At 49.4% G+C, this 13570-nt stretch overlaps 1 protein-coding gene across 13 annotated transcripts in view; it reads left to right on the top strand.

Moving 5' to 3' along the window:
- The window catches only part of TIAM2 (TIAM Rac1 associated GEF 2), a 240784-nt gene that overhangs the window by 208020 nt on the left and 19194 nt on the right, over positions 1–13570 (top strand). For all 13 annotated transcript variants that reach the window (XM_027082692.1, XM_027082682.1, XM_027082702.1 and 10 more), the window contains one exon: positions 10888–11067. In XM_027082692.1, coding sequence (XP_026938493.1) covers positions 10888–11067 — 180 coding nt within the window. The remainder of the gene's footprint in view (positions 1–10887; positions 11068–13570) is intronic.

The following is a 13570-nucleotide window of genomic DNA, read 5'->3' as shown; positions in this document are numbered from 1 at the left end:
TCCAGGATTCAACTGTGTCGTCCTCAGTCTTCTGTTTATAGTAGAGACTCTACCTGCCCAGGAAATTGGAGGCTAACAAAGATTTTTCAAAGCTCTAGTCTCTCCAGAATTTGATTACAATTGGTGGTGTTATTGACACATTTTCTCTTCAAATACAGTGACGAAGATAGAAAAAATTCTCAGCTCAGTAAATTCTCAGAATATGTAGCACTTAAAGACTTTTGCTGCAAAAACTGCTCAATAATATATTATCAATCGCCAAGAATAAAGTTAGAGGCACAACTCTTGAATAGAAATGGTGTGTTTGGAAAAATCGGCAATAAACAAAACCAACTAGAATAATAGGGTTCAATGAAAACATAAACCACTGAAGGGAGAGTTACTGTAAATACACAAGTTTAAACTAATTTATGTGATTATCAGAACAAAAGTAGGCTGTGAGAGAAAACCAAAGGAAGAGAATTAAGAGGGAGCTAAGACCTGAGATAAATACCTATGGATAGGAAAGTGAATGAGGATAAGACAGAGAAGTCGTAGATAGGCAAGTATATGTTTTCCAAACCGTGAGTTGAAAGATACTGGTTTAGAGACTTCTTGACCTAGATAAACATATTTAGAATGAATGTTAAATGGTATAATCACAATAGACCTTAATGCGCCAAGTCACAGGAAAAGCAAACTGAATTCTCCCACGCATCATGAAGCAACACAAAAGAACGCAAAAACTGTTAAAGAGAATTTGAGTCATTTCTCTGAGCCCTGGATCTGAGCCGGGTGAGCACACAGGTGTTGTTTTGTTTGGCTTTTGACACAGTTGAAAGCATATGACATAAAATGGTTTATATCTTGTTGGAATTAAGATGTCATCCGGAGTCTGTAGACAATTGACATGTAGAAGTCTTTTTTTTTTTTTTTTTTTTTTTGTGGTACGTGGGCCTCGCGGCATGCGGGATCCTCCCGGACCGGGGCACGAACCCGTGTCCCCTGCATCGGCAGGCGGACTCCCAACCACTGCGCCACCAGGGAAGCCCAGAAGTCATTTTTTAAATATACATTTTACTCACTGAAAACTTTAGAATAAAGTTTTATAGATTATTTCAAGTTTTAATTCAGACTGAATTTCAAAAGAGACATCTTTTTTGGTTGGGCTCAGCTCTTTATCAGGGACTGGCAGACGTCTCCTGTGAAGGGCCAGGTAGTAAATATTATAGGCTCTGGCAACCACTTACCTCTGCGTGTCAGTGCGGAAGCAGCCATAGACCATAGGCAGATGCGTGAGCGTGGCTGAGTTCTAATAAAACTTTATCCACAAGGACAACAGGCAGCCTGGGTTTGGCCTGAAAGCTGTAGTTTGCTAACTCCTGCTCTGATGGTCCGCCCTTAGCTCACCTGCTTGTTTCAGGGTGGGGTCATAAGAGTCTCTTTTATACCATTTTTGCGCTCAGAAGTCAAGGAAAAATTCTGGCCCACACGCATCTTCCCTGATGCGCAGGTTTGACTGCACGTCAGAAGGAAGCCGTATCTTTCTTTCTGGGTGAAAAATGGGAAAGAGAGAACACGGTACCTGGCATAGGACCTGGTAGATAGGCTGAGCCGATTCTTGTGAATTACATACGAGTGATATTGAAACACCCGATACTTTATGTGAAAGAAGAGCCTGCTCGTGTAGAAACGCTGCCCTAGCCCTTGAAACATCCTTGGCTGAAAGACCGTATCTTATTCATCCCTGAATTGAGACCAAACTCCAGTTAAATAAGGAAACTGAGCAGAAGGCAGGCAGCAGGCCTGTTTCACGCGGGCTCTGGATCGATGGCTCCCTCCCCGAGGGCGTGACTCTGGCCTGGGAGCCCCGGAGCCACACACGTGGTGCTTCCCCACCTCCGGGCACACAGCTCGGACCTGCCTTCCCGGGGGTGTGTCTCCTGAGGACGGGCGCTTCCTGCTTGGTACACACAGGTGCCCTCTGCCTTCTCAAACGCTGCGTCCTCTCTGGACGGCCGCTCTCCAAAGGTGAAGTTCGTCTCCTTCTCTGCCCACCTGGTGAGGCTGCAGCCCGTCCCACCGGCCCCCCATAGCCTCCTCTGGTTGCGGCTTTCCCCAGAGCCCTATGCCTCTGTCCAGATACTGTGGGCTCCACTTTCTGTCATCCGTCCGTGTCCTTGTTGCCTCTCTCTGCCCTTCCTCTCACTCCACCTGATAGTCTTACATGAAGGTCAGAGTTTTCCTCTTTTGTATGCAAGCTTCATCTCCAGCACCTAGAACAGAGCCTGGCATGGAGGAGGTGCTCAAAGAAAAGTTAGTAAATAAATGGAATTTGATTTCTCTGGCCCTTCCTTCAGGGAACTCAGAGGAAATGTCTCCTTCTACACTTGGAAAAACAACAGAACTTGGAAAATTAAACTCCCTGTGCATATTATAACTTTTATGGAGCCCCTAGCCTCTCTTGATCCCTTGCACTGTGCTAAGTAGTTTTACATGTTTCACCTCATTAAATCCTCTCAACGACCCTATGAAACACGGTCCCTGCTTTATAGGTGAGCAAACTGGGTCAGGGAGGAGTGCGTCAGGACTGGTGATCGCCGTGGCCAGGGTGGTCACTCTAGAACCTGTGTGTTCAAGTCTCCTGTCTTGGAAAAAGTAACTGTCTCAGAAAGCTTCGCCCAGAGCACGCGCTGAGGCCCTTAGTGAAGGTGAGCTTCACACTCATGGGGGGTAATGACAGGACAGAGCTCACGTGACAGGTGCACACCCCACCCTCTCTAATGCTATCCCAGCTACTCACCCTGCCACCTGCTATAAGGTGTGTACCTAAGGGTGGCCCGCAACCCCGGCACACACTCCAAGTGGGTTTCGTCTGCCGCTCCCCTCCCCCGAGAGCAAGGCCTCCACCTCTGTCTCCTGCCCCATCTCCCCATGTGACCTGACTTGGCCATGGGCCACGGCTGGGCTGGCCTTCAGTTCTTGGCCCCCTCCCCAGCCCCAAACTTTGCTTAGGGTGGGTGACTTTGTTTCCCTTGAGTCCATCCTAGCTTCCACCTTGCTTTCCCTGACCGTGCTCCGACCACAGAAAGTCACCCTGTTCTGTTCCCAGGCCCCCCCTGCGCTGCTTTGGGCACCGATCGACCTTGACTGACTCGCTGCCAGTTTGTCTTCCCAGCTGAACTCTGGGAGCTGTGAGCCCAAGGACTGTCAGTCTCGTCCATCACTGTGTCCTCCTAGAAACAGGCTGCCTCTGCCTCAAATCGTTTTTGTAAAGCATCAGGAAAGGATTCCGTTAAGAAATTTCTTTTAAAAATTAAACCACTATAAAAAATGAGAAGATATAGATAAGCCAAAGATTAAAATGAAAATAACTTGAAATGCAGTGTTAACCACCGCATTTATGATATATATTATCCCGTTAGAAAAATCTATGCACATATGTTTACATGCAGTAGATATACATAAAAGTTACTTTCCAAAATTCAGACCTACCTTCTTCCCTTTCCAATAAATCATGTCCTTTTTTGGTCAACAGATGCCGATTTCTCCCATCATTGGTAATTGCTGCATAGATTTCATTGCATTTTTGTACCATAATTTAAGTTAATCTTTGCCTTTCAACATAAAATAAGAACTCTCATCTGATACGTTTACATTTAATTTTACATCTTTTAATTTCCATTCTGCCTTTGGAAGTAGAACTGTCTGGTCTAGAAAACAGATTATGAGCATTTTCTCATTCTTCTTGTACCATTTTGTTAAGAATAAGAAAATCTCAGGCCATTTCTCTAGTTTTTAATCCAAGGATTGTATCACTGTAAAGTGAGTGACTATCCCAGACAGAAAAATCATCATCTTGGGTCTGTTTGTAGCCTCCCCTTCACCCTGCCAAGGTGGTGAATGCAACCCTCTTCCCCGCCTCTTCCCTCCCCCTCTGCTGAGACCCCCTAGGATAGACCAGACCCTCTCACCTCGCCCGTGGGCCCGGCCAGCCGCCTCTGAGCGCGGAGCAGAGTGTAGGCTAGGAATCCTGACCTGGCAGAGGTGGGGCAGCACGGGGTGTCTGTGGCTGGACCTGTACGTGGGCGATCCAGCTTACCTGGAATCCAGCCCATCGTCTGGCTCTCTGCCCATTAGCCTTTCCGGGGAAGCCATTCACCCTTGGTGATCCTTCTGGATTCCCTCTGCTGGGAACATTTGGGGATAATGTCAGATCTTTCTGTAAGTTAGAGACTTTAATGGATTACAGAGTCAATGGAGAAAAAGTCCTTTGTACAATTTTTAGTTTGTTTTTTTTTCCCCCACCAAAGGGAGCGTTTCTGACTTAATTTGCTAGGATGTGACCCCTGACTCCGTAGCTGCACTCTGCGGTGATTTACTGACGTGACTTCTCATGCCCTGGACAGTGAACTGGGGGATCTGTATGAGCACAGCTGAGCACACACCATGCAACCACACCTTTCCAGGCCTAGACTGTCCCCGAGGACAACTGACTGTTTGCCCAGGGCCTACAGCTTTTTATTTTTTTTTCCAGCATTCTTTCTAGGGATGGTAGAAATAGTAGAATCTGGTTCTACTGATTGGAATCCTGGTAGGATGAGCCTCTGCAGACGTGACCCAGCTCGGGCTTCCATCCCTGTCAGTGGCCCAGCGGGAAGGGCTGGTCTGTGTGACGGAGGGAGAGGAGGACATGGGTGGCAGCTGGGGGTCACATACTGTGTAGGACCAGTTGACCAGGCAGTGTGGGGTACCCTCCCTTCTAGGTCCGTGTCTTGGCCGAGTCCATGACTGACCTCCCCTCTAAGTTAACCTCCTTTTCCTCTAAGCCGGGGATTCAAAAGTCGAGCGCACTGCAAATGCTGTCATTTACCTTTCAGCATTTCCCTGCAAACTATTACCCGCAAATTATGCAGCACTTTTAAACCGTTTTTCTTCAGCTGAAAGTGTTTTTGGAGTCCAAGTCGGACAACAGATGCCTTTGACAAAAGAGTCTGCAGTACCCGAGGCCCCTAAGTGAGGACAGGATTGCAAACTGAGCCCGGAAAGGCGGGGCAGAGCTGAGCCGCTGACGAGGTGCAGGGCTCCTGGTGGGCACTGATATTTCACGGAGTAGCTCCGAAACCTCAGTCGTCGTCCGGGAATAGTTCGGGATAATGTGATGTACTTACCCCAGCTTAGGTTTCAAAACCCACAGGGAAATTGAAAAGCCTCAGGTAGCAGTGTCTTCAAAGAAGAGCAAAGCAAACATCAGAGTAGTTCTGCTCAGGGGAGCAGATCTTAACTAACCCAGGCCAGGAGGAGCTGCCTGATGCTTCGGATGAAAAGTATTGATCCGAATGGAGGTTAAAAGGGTCACCTACGGGATTCCAAGCTTGTTTCAGAAAAAGGCTCAGCCCCCGCCTTCCTCCAAAGAGAATCCGGGGCAGGGCGCTTGGTCATCCTGAGCAGTTTCATTGCCACCCCCAAGAAATGGGGCTCCCGAAAAAGAGACACATTGCAGCCCTAATACAGGGAAGCAGGTGTCCGTATTCACACGTTTAAGACACAGAAACAAAGATAACTCTGTTTTAGATGTCTTTCCCTGCCAACTTTATCAAGGTATAGTTGACAATTAAAAATTATATATATTTAAGGTGTACAACTTGATTTGATATACGTATACGTTGTGATGGTTATCACGGTCAGGTTAATTAACACACCCATCACCTCACATAGTTACGTTTTGTTTGTTTTTGGTGAGAACACGGAAGTGTGACTTTGAATTCAGAGGTCTTGAGTGAGATGTCCTCATCTATAAATGAGATCAAATCACTTTCAAGCAGGGATCAGCCTTAGTGAAAACTGAAAAGCCTGAAAAAAAATTTTGTGGGTCAGTATCACTACTATTTCATATAGCATAGTTTTAGGGAAATCTGTTTTCGTTAAATGTTTTTTTTCCTTTTTTTTTTTTTTTTTTTTGTTTTTTGCGGTACGCGGGCCTCTCACCGTTGTGGCCTCTCCCGTTGCGGAGCACAGGCTCTGGACGCGCAGGCTCAGCGGCCACGGCTCACGGGCTCAGCTGCTCCGCGGCATGTGGGATCCTCCCTGACCAGGGCACGAACCCGCGTCCCCCGCACCGGCAGGCGGACTCTCAACCACTGCGTCACCAGGGAAGCCCTGTTTTCATTAAATTTTAAAAATGAATTCATGAGGAAAACATCTGTTTGATGCTTTCTTATAAAAGGCAAGGCCCCCGATGAACCCAAGGTTCTCAGCATTGATCACTACGAACTGGGAAATACCAGTCTGAGTTTCAGGTTCCAGTGTGGTTTTTGTGCTGCACAGGCACACACTGTCTGGCTGCTGAGTCCGCACGCGCGCCCAGCCCTGATTTGTGAACATGTCTCTTGCTTCACAAGCAGCATCCCTGGGGATGGAGGGGAGCGGGGATTAGCCTAACAGAAGTCACAGTTGTGTGCAGATGTGGGGAGCTGCCTTTGCTTCCCTGAGCAGAGGTGGCCTCCAGGGGCCGGTGGCTGCATCCCGGGCACGCCTGGGGTGTGTCTGGATTCTCCTGGGGCCGGGAGAGCCCTGACGGCACTGTGAGCAGAGGCAGCCAGAGAAGCAAGCCTGTTTTGCCCGTGCTCTGCCAGATACCAAGGAAGTGGTCGGCACCGTCAGACAGCTCGAGCGTAGGAGGAACCTGTTCTGTCAGGTGCTGCCTTCGCACTCGGCACTTGTAGTCTCAGCCGGTCGCATCGTCAGGACCGAATGCCTGATAGTTCTAGGAGAACACCGCCCCCTGAGTTTGTCTCGTATACAGCAAGTGCTCAACAAATCCAAGTTCCCCTTTCTCCGTGGTCCAAATGGCAATTTGAGGAGTTACCTGATGGGCTAGGTAATGCTTCCTCTGTCTCATCAATAAGGAAATTGAAGGTGCAGCAATGAGTCTTGCCCAGCACGCGTGGAGGACTGTGGGCAGGGCCAGGGCTGGAACTCGGTTCCTCTCAATCTTGTCTGTGCTTTTCACCTCCATCACCACGCGTACGTGTGAAAATAGCCCAACCGAAATAGTCGCTGTTCCTAGAAACTGCTTATCAGATACACCCAGAATTCTACCTTTAGCAGTTCAATTTTAAAACCATTGCTAAGAACGGAGGAAATGAAATATAACCAACCAAGTGACTCTTTCAGATACGATCTAAAGACGTAGGTACAATTACTCTTCTCCTTCTAGTGGCTCTGCCCTGTTGGATCCCAGGTAATCCTCACAACCTTCCCTAGATAGCAGCTACGGTGACTTCGTAGCACTTGAGCACTTCATTATGAGCTCTACCTTCAAAAGTGCATTTGCCGTGAAACTCTCAGCTAACATTTACTTTTCCAACTTAATCTTACCAGAAGCGTTCTCAACATGAATTCTGATTTTCTAAAATGGCAAGATACTTTATTTTTAAAATCTCGTTATTTTAACACTGCATTGTTAGGTGTGATTTTTGACATCCCAGCAAGGCAAAGCTGCATCTCACCAGCTGCCGTTTCACTTATGGTGCATTTTGTCAGATCTTATTTTATACAGTATATGTGAGCTATTAATGTGGATCCTACAGCCCTGGAAACCGTTGTTTTTCAGGATTGCAAAGTTGTATTGTCTGAGCTTGTGGTGCAAATACCAGTATAGAGATTTCAAATAAGTAAGTTTGAGAGTCTCAGTATTATTATCTTGGGCTGTTGGACCGTGAGTGAAGCCAAACCCAGAACACCAGGCGCACAGGTATGATTCTGCCTATTTCCTCTTTATCTCGTGAGCTCAGTCCACACACCTTTTACGTGGCCATCCTGTGGTGCAGACCCTGGGGACAACATGATCCTCCCAGAAACCGCAGGCAGAATGCTCTCTCTACTGATGGGTAGACCAGTAGTTCTCATGTGAGTCACACAGCAGCATACCTGGGGCCCCAAAGATTCTGATTCAGGTGGTCCAGCTGTGGGTGTTTTTTAATAGCCCCTCCCAGAGAGCAAACGTGTGACCTGGCTTGAAGTCACCTGCTTCGTGGGAAGCAGGAAGAGGAGGACAGAATTGGGGCTGGTTTGGTGATGTTCCCTTGTGCTCCATCGTGAGGGTCATGTCCTGGAAGAGAAGGAAAGCCACCTTTTGGCTGCACTGCTCTGTTTGGCTTTTGCTGTGTCGTCAGGCTTCTAGGGTAAGACCGAACAGTTTGGAGTTTCTTCAATAATGAATCATGAGATTTGGTTGTTTCAAACATGTTATGAGACATTTTGATAGGTCACGTTGCATTCTAATTGTGCTTTAACATCCACGTCTGTTTTCTTTTTTAAAATTAATTTAGTTAATATTTATTTTTGGCTGCATTGGGTCTTCGTTGCTGCGCGCGGGCTTTCTCTAGTTGCGGCAAGCGGGGGCTACTCTTCATTGCAGGCTTCTTACTGCAGTGGCTTCCCTCGTTGCGGAGCACGGGCTGTAGAGCGCAGGCTCAGTAGTTGTGGCTCACGGGCTCTAGCTCACAGGCTCAGTAGTTGTGGCGCACGGGCTTAGTTGCTCCGCGGCGTGTGGGATCTCCCCGGACCAGGGCTCGAACCCATGTCCCCTGCATTGGCAGGCAGATTCTTAACCACTGCACCACCAGGGAAGCCCCATGTCTGTTTTCTTGTTCTTTGAAAGTTTACTCTGAGTGAACATCTTCTGATAGGCATTACCAGCAATATGCTAGTGTTAAAGTTAAGGATAAAAACAAGGGGATGATATGTGTACTTAAGGAGGATCATTAGTGCTTACACATGCTTCAGCTGTTTTAGAAGTAAATCACTTCAGATGTGTCTGTGTGTCTAGTTGGAGGTTTAGTATCTGTTACATGGTTGATTTAACTTTTGCACCAAGATTAATGCCAAAATACAGGAGAAGCAATTATATGAAATAGGCCAGCAGTCTGGGAGTTCTCATCGTAGACATCTGCGGGGGCCCCGCTCTCACCCCCCGCCTTGAGTTGGGCTCTTTATGTTACTGGGCTTATCCCTCCGCCACCACCACCTCCCTCCACCCGCCGCCTTTGGCTCATTCCGTGGTTCTCCCTTGGTACACGCTCCTTCCAGGACCAGTTACAATCCATTCTTCACTGAAGCCTTCCAGACAGCCTGTTCCAGCATGATGCTCTCATTCGTCTAACGTGTGTCACATTTCTCGTTTGTTCCACACAGGCTCGTGTTGGTTTCCAGTCTGCCATAGGCTGCGCTTTGGTGTTTCTTGGCAGGTCTTATCTCCTTGTGCAGGGGCTGGTTTCTATTTCTTTGGAGGCAGAGCAATTGGTTCCCACCAGATTGAACTGAAAGTCTAGCCAGAACATCAATGCCAAGTGTCAGTGTCGTCTGCTCCCATCATATGAAGACACCATGTTGAGGAAAGGCGGGTGGGGCGTAGAACAGAGGAGGAGAGGAGAAGGGAGGCACTTCGGTGTGTCAGGTGGCAGCTTTGTAACAAGCTGGCCGCTGAGGTTGACCAATGTGCTGTGTGGCTTGTTACCGTCCTGAAATATCCAGGCAAAGAAAATGAATTCAGTGAGAATGAAGAGGTGCTTCTGACTGGGGCAGCTTTTGACCCGAGACAGCGTGATGGAGATCAGGCATGGAGACGTCTAGCTGAAGAAAGGAGAGTTTTAGCTGAGGGACAGAAAGTTGCCAGAGATGGATGGATACTGGTCATTCGTGTCGGGACTAAGCTGCTCTGTTATTCAGTCATCACGTCGGTGCACCAGAGGTGGACTCAGCACTGAGCACTTGGGGGCGACGGCAGAGAAAGGCAGGACCCTGCCCTTGGCTGGCTTACGGGCTGCTGGGTGGTGAGATGGGCTGGAGCTTGTGTGTGGGAGGAATGGAAAGAAAGAGGAATAAAGAAGATACTTTGAGTGTAATCTGATGGTGCTCCAGGCAGGTAGAGGCGTATAGGAGGAGGCACATCTGAGACCTCAAAGCGTCAGCCTGAGGCAGGAGTGTACACATGGGTTCCCCTGGAGAAGGCTTTTCATGCCGTGCTTAAGTCTGAGCAGGAACTTGCACAGAAGGCTGTTCACCCCCGCAGACGTTCCCGCTCCTTCTTGCCATTTAACGTGTGTGATTCTGTTCCCGCTACCTGGAATGAGAACCCTCCGTGCCCCCACGTCCTGGGTCTGACACGTCTGCTTCCCGCTCAGAAGCTGCTCAAGTCTCCCTCCTCCGCGAAGGTTCCCACGGAGCCTCGCCAGGCTTCCCGTGTCATCTGCTCCCCGGGCTCTGCACCCCTTCGGCGTGGGGACCTTATCTTTCCTACACATCCTGCCCTCTACTGCCATTCCTAGCTGATGCAGCGGCTCACACTCTCACCCCTAATGCTGCTACTTGGCCTGAGGCTGCAGAGCTCCAGGGCTGGGTTTAGGGGCAGATCTAAGGCCCTTGTGGTCAGGCCATCCTAAAACTGCTGCCCTGCTGCCCCGTTCCTGAGTCTCTCCGGGCCGTTTAGTGTGGGAACTGAGCTCTGTTAGGCCAGCCATTGAGGGGACAGAGTGGACCGGATGAGTCTGTCTCTCATTGTGCTTTCACAGAGCCATGACCTTGATTTTAGAGCAACCTCAGCCGTATTGCAGAGGGTTAGCTCTGCCTTATTCTCTAGTCTCAGCACTAAAGAAGCATCTGTCAGACAGCTACTGTGAAAGCGAAAAAGCATCATGGGTAAGTACTGAACAAGTGTAAGTTCATATCTTCACGACCAGAACCTTGAATGGTAGCCAGCGTCGTCTGAGATGAATGAAGCCGGATGCCCTAGATGAATGCCCCGCGAGACTCCTGAGAGGGCGCTGGGCAAAGAGAGAGCCCCTGTGTCTTTGGTGGGCTGTTGATAATGATGGAGAACGTCCTGTGCCTCTTGTTCCCTCCCAGAGTGCTGAGCAGATCGCCGCGCTCTGTAGGAGTTACAACGACACCCAGACCAACGGCATGGAAGGACCAAGGGAGAGTCAGGACCCGCCTCCGAGGCCGCTGGCTCGCCACCTCTCGGATGCAGATCGCCTCCGAAAAGTCATCCAGGAGCTCATGGACACAGAGAAGTCCTATGTGAAGGTAACAGAAGATGCTGTCACAACTTCCTGCTCCCCTCCTGTGACAGCCAGTTGTATGTATGTTGGCAGGGGTGTCCAGGTATCTGCCGGGGACCCTGCCACTCACGAGGGAGATGCCTGCTCCCTGAAGTGGCGAGTTGCTGAAGGGGAGGGCGAGAGGATGGAAGGGCTGAGAGGGCTTGCAAAAATTAGATTCCCCGGTCGTTTTGTTACCGAGGTAGCTTTCACTATGGAAACAGATGTTCTGGTTTGCCATTTGCAATCTGTGGAAAGGGAGCCTGTACCGGTTTAGGGAAAGGGGGAATGGAGATCACTTTAGGTGTTGAGGAACCAGGGAACAGCTTGTCTGCAAGCAGCTGCTGGGACGGGCTCCGGAGTGCAGGCGGTCACCGCGCGGGACAGAGCCCCGCGGCGGGGGTGCCGGGCATCTCGCAGGCGTCCCCAGCCATCACACAGGGCAGCGGCCGAACCTTTCACTACCCGGGGAGTTCATTTATTCATCTCAGAGGCTTCAGTTAGTAGTTTGAGAAGCATTTTACAAAAAATGCAGGTGCCTGGGAAGACAGAGTTCTTTTGCTTTAAGTATTTGCTGACGGTTTGGAATGGTTTCAAACTCATCTCATCAGCCAATTGCTGGCAGCAGTGTGGGAGCTGAGAATCCAGGCCTGGCCTTGCCTTCACCTGCTGCAGTGGCTTTGGGCGGCTCCCTCCAAGCCCCTCAACTGGGGTCTGAGACAGGGGTGTACACACACACACACACACACACACACACACACACACACACACACACACCCCTACACACACACACCCCTACACACACACACACACACACACACACACACACACACACACACACACACACACACACACACACCCCTCTCACCTTCTTTCTCCACAAGACTTATCTGAGCTTCCCCTTTAATTAACATCACTGTCATTTTATCTGAACTTTCCCGAAAGCCTCATTCACAGGCAGCCCAGGAGAATTACCCATAGCCTCTTCTTTTGGTCCCGCAGGGGAGAAAGGAAAACTGCAGAGACGGCAGTTCCATTTCATTTCCCACTGTGTCTTTTCCTGTATCGGACGTGGGGAGATGGAGTGAACATCCAGGGGCTTCCGACAGTGACCTTGCCCAGCAGCTCTGCGCGCCGTGGCAGCTTGGTGATGGCCATGGTGTTCTCACCTGCAGGGTTGAGGGCATAGTTGAGAGCGGAATCCAAGTCCCTTTTTATTTTTGTCACTGCTGTCGTTATATTTTACTGTTAGACCACTTTGAACGGGAGGGTCACTGCATCGTGGCGCTGGTCTAGGACTGATGGATGCTCTGGGCGAAGTGCATACAAAGGATGGCTCTCCCTTCTCTCTGCGAGAGCCCTGCCCTTTGTCTCCTTGGGGCCCCCATGTTGCGGCTCTGGCTCCGCGGCTCAGCGAGGCCTCCCTCAGTGTGTCACTGCTCCTGGATGGCAGTGACCGGCTCAGGGAGTGACCCCAGCCCACCTCTGCCTCTGACAAAATAACCAGTGCCTGGTGCCTATGGTGATTCTCTCTCTCTCTCTCTCTCTCTCTCTCTCTCTCTCACACTCACACACACACACCCCTTTTTCATTTTTTAATTTCTTTTTGTTGCTGACATTCAACATGGACTTTTACTTGTTTTGTAACCTGGACCCTCTGCACGTGACTTGGCGTTTTCAGCATTCATGTGTTCCCTGAGATAAGACTCGGTGACTTCTCACCTCTCCCTGCTCTGCAGCGGCCGCCGTGGTGTCTGGGGAGGTCGGGAAGGCCAGGGCGGATTTGATTGTGAAGCACTCAGTGTCACAGGCCTGTCCACTTGCTCTCAGGACCTACACCACAAGGCTGTGGAGGCTTCTGGCTTGACCGGGCTCTCCAGAGCTGGATTTCTCCATCGTAAAAGGAGGCAGACGTAGTTACCTACTTCTCATAGTTTGGGACTCAGAATTCTTTGGAATAAATGAAACAAGAAAAAGAACTCTTTTCTATCACTAAACTATATCCTGATCTTGGCTTCAAATTATTTTAAAAAAACCTTTATCTAAAGAGTTTTGTAAATACAGTCAACTCCCACTATTCTGTACTGTTGGCACCCAGTTTACTGGAGATTCAAAGATGGCCTAGACTGTAAACGTGATGACTGCTCATCTTCAGAAATGTTTTCTTGCATTTGAGCCTGGGAGTTTGAAATTCTGCTCATGCGTCAGCCCCAAAGCCGAAGAGCTCTCCGGATCTTGTCCCGTCCGTGTCAGCTCAGCCGTCCACGCTGGAGCTGCCGCCTTGCTCTTTGAGGCAGAGAAGGAAGCCAGGTCGGCCAGCGGATGTGGCCACACCTGAAAGAGGTACCTGGCCAGAACTCACTTCTCTGAAGGGAAATGAGTGTTCCTGCTGCAGCAGCCGAAAGAAAGGTTCTGGTTCTGCCACTGAGATATTCAGATACGCAGAGTAGGTGATCAAGCTATAAAGAAAAATGTGGAGTCCAGATGCT

Source organism: Aethalodelphis obliquidens, unplaced genomic scaffold (assembly GCF_003676395.1).
Source record: "Aethalodelphis obliquidens isolate GAN/ISIS:26980383/991018 unplaced genomic scaffold, ASM367639v1 scaffold3, whole genome shotgun sequence".
NCBI lineage: Eukaryota > Metazoa > Chordata > Mammalia > Artiodactyla > Delphinidae > Aethalodelphis > Aethalodelphis obliquidens.
This window is presented reverse-complemented; position numbering and strand designations above follow the sequence as displayed.